The following is a 12726-nucleotide window of genomic DNA, read 5'->3' as shown; positions in this document are numbered from 1 at the left end:
TGTTTTTCCAAGGCAGGATGGTGAGTGGCTTGCAGGAGAAGACGATGGTATTCCCTTGTATCTGCTGCCCTTGTCCTTCTAGATGGTAGAAGTCAACAATTTAGAAGGTGCTGTTGAAGGAGCATTAATGAGTTGCTGATATGAATCCTATAGATGGTACACAATGCTGCTACTTGGCATTGATAGTGGAGGGAATAAACACTGAAGTTGTGTAGGGGGAATCAAATCAAGCTGTCGATACCTCGGTGATATTCAGATTCTTGAATGTTAATGGAGCTGCCCTCATCACGACAAAGGGTTGATTATATTTCTCTCCACCAGTAAGGAATAGCCTTTTCCCAACATTAGAAACACTCAAACTTTCATACTAGAGAAAGCAACATGTCAGGAACACAAACAGAATAAGCAGACATTAGACTGAACGCTCACATTGTGGATTCCCCAAGTTCAGGAAAGATATAAAGGCCTTAAAAGGTGCAGACCGGAAGTATACGATAATTTACCAGGGATGACGAACTTCAGTTAAGAGGCGACATCATCCAATGTCAGGGGGGTGAAGTTTGGCCACTCTTTTTTGGAAATAGGAGGTGCCTGGTATTTGTGTGGCACATGTGTTTCCCGACTTACTAACAGAATCAAAGTAATGTACAATACAAGAGCCATTCAATTCAGTTCACTAGGCCTGTCTTATGAAATGTCTCATCCCACACACCTTCGTTTCTCCTAACTTTGTAAGATTCTCAATCTTACAAAGTTAGGATACCCTTTTCAAGATCAGGATTCACCACCTTTTCAGTTCCTAATTCATTCTAACTCCTGGCAGTTCTCCATATCAATAATATTGATGTTATTCCTAGATCTTTTGCTGATAATTTTAAATCAATGACTTCTAATTATTGATCTGGAGAAAATCTTTTAAAACTAACTCTTTATCAATACTTTAAAACATTTCATCATTTGGAAATTGCTATGTAGTCAGTTCTGAACCTCGTCCGCCCCAAGATGCCAAATTTCTTCAACATCAACTCATAATTGAACACATTAGTTATTTCTCCATTTCTTGTGTGAACTACTTTAAATCTTTTAACTCGTGGTTAGTTACTCACATGCCAGAAAAACAGTTTCTGCCACTTTTAGTTTTCTCCTAATGTTCTCCACTCAGAGACAGAAAACCCCAGCTTCTCCAACTCTCCTCTTAACTCAAGTTCCTCATCCCTGGTGAAACTTGGTAAACTTTCTGTCTACCCTTTTTTAAAGCCTTTATCTTTTTCCTGAACTTGGAAAATCCTCAGTACAAGCATTCAGCCTTTATTTTTATATTTCTGATTTGCATCTCTCCAGCATGAATATTTGACTGGTCTTAAGGAATTGTATTGTCATTGGTGGATAGAATTTACAGCAGAGATACGTTAGCAACTTATGCAAATATATTTAAATTCTATGCAGTTCCATGATAGACATAGCCCAGGATGGGTGACTTGAGATATTAAGGATTTCAAAAGCAATTGATAAAGTACATGAGTGAATTCATAATTCATATAATTGTTACAGTGCCGTGTGTATGCGTTGACTCTCTAAATGAGCATGTCACCTAGAGATATTCTCTTGCCTTCTCCCTCCAACCTGTAGGAACATATCGACATATAAACCCAGGTTCCTCTGCTTACAGGGAGAAATCTTCCCATCGGAGACAATCGAGGACAAGGAGCCAGGCCATTCAGGAGAGCAGTTAAGAAACAATTCACCAACTAAAAGATGTGAGAAAGGTATCATTCTCCCACAAAAAGCAGGAGATCATAGTTTAATTTATAACTTTACAACTGAGACTGATTTTGTATAAAAAGATAGGTGACGTTAAGGCAGAAGAACAAAGTTAATATGCAGATGAGCTGTTACCTCACTGAATGTTATAGAGGCTGAAAGGCTGCAGCTGGACCAGACCAGGCAAGGAAAAGGTTTGGACAGTTTCCTTGCACATAAAATACAAAATTCTTCTGCCCATTGGAACTTTATCCCAATGCATTCTAGCTCTAACATTGTAAATAAGAGAACTGTGTAAAAACACAGTATAGAAATAAGCCCTTCAGCCAGTCACGTTAATGCTTATGCTTCCACCAGCAGTAACTTAATCCCAGGTGTCTGCTGTGTTCCTCCCTTCAATTCTTTAACTTAATTTATTCTTTTATGGTGACACGGTGTCTGTGTTACTCAGTAACCCATGAATATCACTCCTGAGCCATGCTGTGAATAATGTTTCTCCTGTTCAACTGTAAATTTATTACATTCGCTCATACCCGGATCGTCCTCCTTTTAACACTCGAAAGACCACTTTTATTGACTCTGTGCGATTCATTTATAATTTTAAACATTTCTATCACATCACCAATTGCTTCTGGGGTGACAAAACTCCTAATAATTGGCAATTAGAAATGTATTTCTGAACTCTATACAAGCGATAGCCAGTAGCCAAGATGAAACTATCACTCCCTTGCAATCACACAAAAGCAGCAGTAATCTGTCTGTCAGTCATTGAGATGCTGCCTCTGTACATTCAGATGGAGTTTCTACACACCTTAGTGAAGGAGAGCCTCAGACAAGAGGAGTTAATAAAGTGGGTGCAGAAAATTGCCCCATTCCCAAGACTGAATAAATGAGATGGAATTTATTAAATCAGTGTTTTATTGTCTTTATTTATTTACTTTTTAGAATTTGTTTATGGGATGTGGGCATTGATGGCCAGGCCAGCATTTATTACCCATCCCTAATTGGCCAGAGGACACTCAAGAGTGAGTCACATTGCTTTGGGTCTGGAGCCACACTAGGGCAGACCATGTAAGGATAGTAGGTTTCCGTCCCTAAAGGACATGAGTGAACCAGATGGGTTCAATCAATTCAACAGAATAATCAACAATTAGATGAGCTTTTTATTCCAAACTTTTTGTTGAATTCAAATTTCACTGTTTGCCAAGGCTGGATTTGAATCCATGTCCCCAGAAAATTGCACCAGGGTAACGAATGACCAGTTCAATGACCATACCACGACACTATTGCCTCGCCGTCTATGGTTAGGGGTCCTCTTTCAGATTTATTCTAAATTGTAATCTATCCCACTGTCCAGTCTCATGTTACCTAGATTTGAGATTTTTCCAGCACTCTGTCTCACTTAAACAGTTTCCAGTTTCCTGACCTGAATCGTCTATTTGTAGAAAGGCAAAATATTGCAGATGCTGGAAATCTGAAATAAACACAATGCTGGAGAAACTCAGCAGGTCTGGTATTCTTGTGAGGAGAGAAACAATTAATGCTGAGATCTGAAGAATCACACCAGACTTGAAATGTTTCTTTCTCCACAGGTGCTGCCAGGCCTGTGAATTCTTCCACTGTTCTCTATGTTTTGTCAAGGGCAGCAAAACTCCTTACACCTTCACTCTTCACCAGGAGATAGTGAGGACTGCAGACGCTGAAGAAGTTAGAGTTGATAAAAGTGTGGTGCTGGAAAAAGTACAGCAGTTCAGTAGCATCTGAAGAGCAATAGAGTCAATGTTTCAGGCATAACCCTTCATCAGGACTCTGCTTATTTCGGGCGTAACTCTTCACCAGGGACAGTCTCGAGTTCCATGACTTGCCCTTGAACAGAGGCCCAAGTTTCCCAGTTACCACCAGCCTTCTTCATCTGGTTGTATTTGTTCGCACACTGAACAACTTCTCTTTTCACTCCATTCACTTCCTTCTAAATAAAAGGTTGCTATTGTTAGCTGCATGGATCCAAGTTATGTCTGCCAATTTCCACTCTTTTCTCATCTAAAGAAAACACCCACTCTTCTTTTTTCCCCTCCCTCAGTTTTGGGATTGGGTCATAAATGAACAGACTACAAGCTCACTAAATCCTAAAAGGATCTCAATGCTACTTAAGTTTATCTGTCACCACACATCTGCTCTGATCTCTACCATGACCTGCTTCTGACACATTTTCCTCTCTCTTCAACTGAAGATTTCTCTATCTTTTATGACTGATAAATTTGTGTTCATTCTTTTTCCCATAATTGTGCTTGCAACTTTCCCCAGCATCCCAGAACCATGTAACAGTTTCCCTTGTTCACAGCTTCTGCCCCTCTAGCCTCTAAAATCAACTGATCACTTTCCATCATTTCCACAACCTGTTAACATAATTCAACCATGAAACATATCTTTACCTCCTCGTTCCTTTCAACAGTCCAAAAGGATTATTTCATCTGAGACAGTCTGGTCCACTTCTCAATTCATCCCCAAAACTCCCTGCCCTTCCCTCAGCATCTTCCCATTCAAGTGCAGGAACTGCAACACCAACCCATTCACTATCCATCAGTCCACTGTGTCAGACTCCAAACACTTCATCTGGATGGAACAATTATACACACATACTTTTTCAAAGTAATATATCTGCTTTGCATAATTGTGGTCTTATCAACATTGAAGACCAAATGCAGATGAGGTGATCACTTTGTACAACACCATCGTTCAGTCTGCAAGCTTTCCCTGAACTTTCAGTGGGCTGTCACTTTAATTCTCCATCTTGCCCTCACGCTGACCTCTCTGTCCTCAGTCTCCTGCAGTGTTAGATTGAAACTTATTGCAAGGTTGGGAAACAGCACTCATCTTTCTATTATTCAAATTACAGCTTTCTGGAATTAACATTTGCTTCAGTAATTTCAGATCATAATCACTGTTCATATTTTGTCTCCGTGTTCTTTGCAATTCTGTCTTTAGTGTCATTCTTTTCCATTTCTTGCTCTCAAATGGCTAATGTTCATCACTTTCATTCCATCTCCTTCAGACGTTTTTGTTTCTTTTGTCTATAAGCAGGTCATGTGACCTATCGAGTCTGGTCCATCTTTAATTAGCTCATAACTGATCTGATCATCCTCAACTCCACATTCCAGCCTCTTCCCCATAACTCTGGATTCTTGTGCTGATTAAAAATCTGTCCATCTCTGTGCATTTACATAACGGCCCAACTTGTACAGTCTTTCATTGTAAAGAATTTCATAGATTCACCATCCTCAGAAAAAAAAACCTCATCTGTCTTGAGTGAGGGGTGCCTTAAGCAGAGAATACACCCTCTGGTCCTAGATTCTCCCTTTCCATTGATAAAGGGACCAAAACTGTTCACAGTCTTCCAGCTGTGGTCTGACTGGAGCCCTGTATAGCTGCAACAAGCCTTCCCCTTTTTTTTATACTCCATTGCCTTTGAAAGAAAGGAGGCAAGCATTCCAATTGCCTTCCCCATTAGTTGTTGAATTTAGGTGCTAGCTTTTTGTAATTTATGCACAAAGGTCCCCAAATCCCTCTCTGATGCAGCTTTCTTTGTCCTTCTCCGCTTCAATAATGTTCAACTCCCCTTTTCCTCCAGTCAAAACTCTCAACCTCATATTCCCTCACATTATATTCCATCTGCCAAGGTTTTGCCCACTCACTCAGCCTGTCTATATCCCTCTGCAGACTCTTCATATCATCCTCACCACTCCCAACCTATTTTTATGTCATTTGCAAATTTGATCTTAGTACATTCCCTTTCCTCTTACAAGTTATTAATGTACACTGAATAATTGTGGCCCCAGCACTGATCCCTGTAGCACTGCACTAGTTACAGGCTGTCATTCTGAAAGTACCTCCCTTATCCCAACTCTGTCTTTTATTAGCCCATTCTCTATCCATGCTAATATACTGCCCAAACATCTATCGCCATTCCTTTACTCTTTCTCGACCAACTTTGTCATTTAACCTCTACTTCTGTTCTTTTGCTCTTACCCCACATTTCTAACTTTCAAAGTTAAAATCTATTACATTTCACTGCCTGACCTGCTGGAGATTCTCATGCTCTGTTCCTCTTTCTGGTTATGATTAATGCTATTACTCCATTGACAGATCTCAAGCTCACCACCCAAACCCAAAATGAATTCATACAGAAATAGGGAGGCCAGCCACATAGTGCTTGCCACAATCAGAAGCTGCACAGTGCAAGAGGGCTTCATTTCCTTTTGCTATTGGCTCTTGCTGCTATGTAGCACCAACCACATCAAGCCACTGTTTTCTACGTACCAAGTTGTCTGGCTTTTTTTCCTTCATAAAGAGGATGTCAATTCCTTCAACGTTCTTTCTTCGTCCTCGCCTCCTCCTCGACGTGTCATCACCTCTAAAGGCGCCATTCATCACCTGCCCAGTGACTGGGTGGACGAGGCCTGCCTGCAGGACCCCAGCCATGTCTGCCCTGAAAGCACTCGAAGGCTCTAGTGATCCCAGCTTTGGTGTGCTTGCACTGATGACGACTGGCACTGAACCGGATGCCTCCTCAGAAGCCTTCGAGAGGTCCATAGCAGTCTCTTGCCACCCGTTTAAAATTACAGGAGGGCGAGTAAGAGATGGAGAAACCTCTTCCACGTTCTTCCGCTTTGCTCCTCGGTCTGTCTCAAACTCGTATTTTCGCCGTCTCTTTCTCTGATCCCTTGGGAATGTTAATGTGAGTAAACTCTCCTGTTTTCCAAACAGAATTGCACTTTGTCAGTAACAGTCATAATAAAATTGTTCACAAAGTAAAATCATACACAAGAATTGTACAGAGTCGTGCAGAGACCAACAGAAGAAATATCCTTCGCGGTAGGATAGACCCTGTCTGAACTTGTTCATGATGCCAGTCACATACTAACATCAACTCTTTCTTACTCTGAACTAATTGAGCAAACCATTTAGACTCTTTGAGAAAAAAACTTCACTTTTAGATCCATTCAGGTCCACTTTAGGTCTTTTCAGTTTTCAGACATGTGGAGAAAGATTACCCAATCTGTGTATCAGTAAAAGCAAGAACCCCAATATTAACCAATGGCTCAATGAGATATGACACTCATTTGATTCCTTAAAAATATCCAAACTTCCTTGATCCAAACTCCAAACTGTTCTCACATTACCCATGTTTATTTTATTGTACCTGCGGTTTAAAAGGGCCGCTTAGGACACATCTCAGAGAGAAGTCATACACAATAAATTTCCATCAATTGCCACATCCCATAAATTAGTTTTCAGAAGTGTAAGAGACAGGTCCTGCAGAATTGGACAATGCAGAAAGGCAGCATAATGGACTATCTCAAAAGTTGTGGCAAATTTAATAAATTTAAAAATGGGAGAAGATACCAGATCTTTAACTGCTGTGTTCAGGGTCACAAGAAAGGCAGAGGTAAGCTGGAGGGATTCAAGCAGAAAATTAGCACATGGCAAAATTTGAAAACCCTGGAGTGGAAAAGGACAGGAGCAGTGTCCACAGTTGGTCAATGTTTAAGGAAGGGGGCAAAATGACAAGAGTGCTAAATGAAGACACTGTTCGAGGGATGCGGAACAACGTGGCTTATAACATTGACTTTTAACAGGATCATGGGGGAAGAAACTGTAAAGTGGTAGAGAATCAAATATCAAAAGATTACACTCACATGGTGAGTAGAGATGATTTGATGTCATGGTGCATATGTTTATTAAAGTACTTTGTATCCTTTCCCTTAAGCAATACAGAAGCATGATCCACTGGCAAGTGGAAGGGGAGGATAATCAGCTGGGACCGAAACTCAGCACTGGATTCTTAACTCCTGAAGGAAAATCCTACAATTAGTTTTACCTTATTTAAGAAAATAAATCACAGTCCATTAAAACAAACATGGGTGATGTGAGAACAGCTTGGAGTTTGGAACAAGGAAGTTTGGATATTTTTAAGGCATCAAATGAATGTCATATCTCATTGAGTCATCGGTCAATATTGGGGTCCATACTTTTACTGATACATGGATCGGGTATCCTTTATCCACATGTCCGAAAACTGAAAAGACCTAAAATGGACTATATGGACCTAAAAATGAAGTTTTTCCCCAAAGGGTCTGAATGGACTCCGAATGGACCAATAACAGCAAATGTACCCAAAAACTGAAACTATCCTCTATCTAAAAACCAGTCAGTCCCAAGGTTTTCAGATAAAAGATTCCTGATTCGTATTTATGACCTAGGTCTTGGTACACAGGTAACAATTTTAAAGACTTGAAACGATATAAAACTTGGAAGAATTGTAAACTGTGATGACGACAAATTTGGGATAAAGTGGTGGAATGGACAGATTGATGGCAGATGAAGTTCAATGTAGAGAAGTGTGCAGTAATGGTCTTTGGTAGAAAGAACATAGGGAGACAAAGAGTACAAGTTTAAACAAAGAAAAAAATACATTTAATCTGAATAAGTGAGATGATGCACGTGAGCAGGGTAAGCAAGGCAAGGGAATATATAATGAAGAGTAGGATCCTCGGTAGCATCGAGGAACAGGGGGGCCTGGGCTTCATGTACATTGGTCCCTAATGGTAGTAGGATAAACTGGTTAAAAAGCCAATTGAGATACTTGCCTTTATTAGACAAAGTTAAAAATCACAACACCAGGTTATAAACCAACAGATTTTATTTGGAAGTACAAACTTTCGGAGCGTTACTCCTTCATCAGGTAGTTACCCAATGAAGGAGCAGCGCTCCGAAAGCTTGTACTTCCAAATAAACCTATTGGAGTATAACCACATCATATTTATTAGATGAAGCACAGTTTAAGTGCAAGGAGGTTATGCTGAAACTGTACAGGCCTTTGGTTAGGCCACAGCTACATCACTGTGTTCAGGAGTAACAAGAAGATGGATTACTGGGCTAATGGTAGGCTACTTGGTAGTGTGGATGAGCAGAGGGATCTTGGTGTCCATGTACACAGATCTCTGAAAGTTGCCACCCAGGTAAATAGTGCTGTGAAGAAGGCATATGGTGTACTGGGCTTTATTGGTAGAGGAATTGAGTTCCGGAGTCCGGAGGACATGTTGCAGTTGTATAAGACTCTGGTGCAGCCTCATCTGGAGTATTGTGTGCAGTTTTGGTCGCCATATTATAAGAAGGACGTGGAGGCATTGGAACGTGTGCAGAGGAGGTTTACCAGGATGTTGCCTGGCATGGCAGGAAGATCGTATAAGGAAAGGCTGAGGCACTTGGGCCTGTTCTCATTGGAGAAAAGAAGGTTTAGGGGAGATTTGATAGAGGTGTACAAGATGATTAGGGGTTTAGATTGGGTTGACAGTGAGAACCTTTTTCCGCTAATGGAGTCAGCTGTTACTAGGGGACACAGCTTTAAATTAAGGGGTGGTAGGTATAGGACAGATGTTAGGGGTAGATTCTTTACTCAGCGGGTTGAGAGTTCATGGAATGCCCTGCCAGTAGCAGTGGTGGACTCTCCCTCTTTATGGTCATTTAAGCGGGCATTGGATAAGCATATGGAGGTTATTGGGCTAGCGTAGGTTAGGTAGGCTTTGGTCGGCGCAACATCGAGGGCCGAAGGGCCTGTACTGCGCTGTATTTTTCTATGTTCTATGGTCTATGTTCAGTTCTGCAATCCACATTATAGGAGGGATGTGTCAGCACTGGAAAGGGTGCACAGAAGATTTACCAGGATGGTGGCTGGGCTGGAGAGTTTTAGTTGTGAAGAGAACTTGGAGAGATTGGGGTTGCTGTCCTTGGAGCAGAGGAGATTGAAAGGGTGACATGGCTGAGATGTATACGATTATGAGGGGCATTAACAAAATAGACAGGAAGGAACATTTCCTCTTGGTGAAGGGATCAATGACGGGAATGGCACAGATTTAAGGTAAGGGGCAGGAGGAAAAATGTTTTCACCTAGACAGTGGTGGAAATCTCAAACTCTCTGCCTGTGAGGGTAGTAGAGACAGAAACCGTTATAAACATTTAAGAAATATTTAGAATAGTTAGGTACTCAAATTTCACTGGTGTGGATTCAACAAGCCAAAGGGCCTTTTTCTGTGCTGTAGTTTGAGGGCACAAGAGCAGTGGGACCTGGACGCATAAGTACACAGATCATTGAAGATGACAGGACAGGTGGAGACAGCACTAAGTAGACTTTATTTATTAATAGAGACAAGCAAAAGGTGTTGAACCCGTGTAAAACACTAGTTAGACCTCATCTGGAGTACAGTTCTGGGCACCACACTTTAGGAAGGACGCAAACTGATTGGAGAGGCTACAGAAGAGATTTACAAGAATGGTTCCAGGTTTGAGAAACTTCAGCTATGAGAACAGATTGAGGGGTTGGGACTATTCTTCCTGGAGAGAAGGCAGTGAAGACAGGATCTGGTTGACTTTTTCACAATCTACTGTGATTGAGTAGAGGATGGATTGAGTAGAGGATGGCATGAAATTATGATGCTCATTTGGAAAGCTGGTGAGGATACAACAGGCTTAATGGCCTCCTTGTGCATCATAACCTGTCCATGATCTCAGGTCAGGATCAAAAGGCTTTCTGTACAGGAAGTAATGATGATCTGAAATTAGATTAGACTTACAGTGTGGAAACAGGCCCTTCGGCCCAACAAGTCCACACCGACCCGCCGAAGCGCAACCCACCCATACCCCTACATTTATCCCTTACCTAACACTACGGGCAATTTAGCTTGGCCAATTCACCTGACCCGCACATCTTTGGACTGTGGGAGGAAACCGGAGCACCCGGAGGAAACCCACGCAGACACGGGGAGAACGTGCAAACTCCACACAGTCAGTCGCCTGAGTCGGGAATTGAACCCGGGTCTACAGGCGCTGTGAGGCAGCAGTGCTAACCACTGTGCCACCGTGCCGCCCATTGCGGGCTCAAATGTGCTGGCTCAATGAGCTGTGGAAACAGGTGAACTTTGGACAAATATGTCAAAGCAGAAAATGGCACGTTGGAAGAAGAGGAAAGATTTGAAAGGCTACAATAAAAGATCATGGGAGTGGAACTAAATCAGAGAACTCATTTAAAGGTCAGGAACAGGAATGAAGGATATTCCACATAAGTTATGATTCTGTAGCCCCATTGTACATTCTCTTAGGCCTTATATTCATGTCACTTTGAACAACTCAAGGAATATATAGTTTTATTTCCTGTTTTGTTCCTCTCCTTAACATCACCATCCCACCAACTGTGATCTGCATCAGAAATTAAATAATGACACAAATTAATCGATTACCTCGGGCAAGTTCTGGAGTGGTGATAGCGTACCTTTGTAAGGTGTTGGGCAGATAAGGAGCCATCAGCAATGCTGAGGGTGTGTGCGGCCTGCACTGGAACACTCAGGCAGCTTCTCATGCTCAGAGTTTCTGTCGGAGTAGCCATGGAATACATCCCACCCTGAGGTTCAAGGCTCTGCTGCTGTGCTGATGGCCATTTCCCTTTTAACACGGCATGACAGATATTGTCAATGCGGTTTATGATGACTCGATCCTGAGGGTGTTAAAAGCAGAAAAAGCTTAATTGCAAACGTGAAGGTTGATTGCTAGAAAATAATTTGTTTTTTATCAATTTAAGATTGTTGTTACGCAGCTAGCTAATGGAAGAACAAATAAACTTGCCGTACAGTCAAGGAAGTACTTTTGAATTGTACTTGTTTTTGTTTATTTTTAAAGGATGTGATTGCTAGCATTGGTTGACCATCCCCAATTGCCCGTGAATGAAATGGTTTGTGAGGTTATTTGCAAGGACAACTAAAATTAAACCACATTGCCGTGGATCTGGAGTCACACAGTGGCCATGGAAGGTAAGGGCAGCAAATGTCCTTCCTTATACACATCAGTGAAGCAGGTGGGTTTTACAATAACAATAATATGATGGCCATCATTACCAAGACTAATTTTCAATTCCAGGTTGATTAAATGAATTTAAATTCTACCATGAACCAGTGTCCGTAGAGCATTAGCCTGGGCATCTGGAATATTAGTGCAGAGTCTCCTACACAGTCAGAGACAGTGCAGCTAATGCGTAGATAGACCATCTCCAAGACAGCAAGAACATAAATTCCTCAATATATTTTAGGGTTCTGGTTGAGTTCTAAATATTGAACAGATCATGAAGAGGACCTCCACAGCTCTTTGAGGTTCAAAGTTTGGCCATGGCATCTTTAAGTTAACTCAAGAGAGCAGACAGATTTGAAATTTCATGTGAAAGCTGGCCATTCTGACAGTGCAAGAGTGGACTGTCAGTCTAGATTACAGTACAACCCCTATTCCCAGCAGCCAGTTGTCCATCCGTGAAGCAGCTGTCCCTAGTCTCCAAACTACCTTTGGCCACTCTGCAGATGAATAGAGTGTTTTCTCTTGAAGCAGCTGAGCGATAGTTGGCTCTCTGATATCCTGAAGGAGGTTGTCCTGGATTTCATCTTGACCAAGGCTGGTAGACGTATTGCTTTCCTCATCAAAATTCTTCAGTGCAATAGCTGAGAAGATCAACATTCTTGTTGTAATAATGGTAGGGATGTATAATTTTAACTTTTTTATAATCACAGTTTAATAAGCTAGAGGTTTCACTTTCAAACCTCATAGTGGCAAGTTTCAATTTTGTCAATTGCTCAACTATCAATAAGAACGAACAATTTTATCAATGTTTTTCAGGGAAATGACTGATATATTACCGCGTTTTCAATTTAATTTTTAATGTCATTATGGTAACTAGAGACAGATACGCTGCATTGCTAGTGCTACCCAAATCCCATAAACAATATTTTTAATAAATACCTCACGCATTAAAGGGTTTCTAAAGGGTTTCAAAAGTGTTCCAATGACACTTTTTATCTGCTTTAAGTGCAGGGAAACATGACATTGATAGAACTGTTCAGGATTAACGATTGGGACACTGGTCAGAAACAG

At 41.3% G+C, this 12726-nt stretch overlaps 1 protein-coding gene across 6 annotated transcripts in view; it reads right to left on the bottom strand.

The window, feature by feature from the left end:
- The window catches only part of chd6 (chromodomain helicase DNA binding protein 6), a 268663-nt gene that overhangs the window by 12216 nt on the left and 243721 nt on the right, over window positions 1-12726 (bottom strand). For all 6 annotated transcript variants that reach the window (XM_060836582.1, XM_060836583.1, XM_060836584.1 and 3 more), the window contains 3 exons: window positions 12142-12296; window positions 11087-11308; window positions 6079-6510 (listed from right to left, as the gene is read on the bottom strand). In XM_060836582.1, the coding sequence (XP_060692565.1) occupies window positions 6079-6510; window positions 11087-11308; window positions 12142-12296 (809 nt within the window). The remainder of the gene's footprint in view (window positions 1-6078; window positions 6511-11086; window positions 11309-12141; window positions 12297-12726) is intronic.

This window comes from Hemiscyllium ocellatum, chromosome 15 (assembly GCF_020745735.1).
Source record: "Hemiscyllium ocellatum isolate sHemOce1 chromosome 15, sHemOce1.pat.X.cur, whole genome shotgun sequence".
Lineage (NCBI taxonomy): Eukaryota > Metazoa > Chordata > Chondrichthyes > Orectolobiformes > Hemiscylliidae > Hemiscyllium > Hemiscyllium ocellatum.
This window is presented reverse-complemented; position numbering and strand designations above follow the sequence as displayed.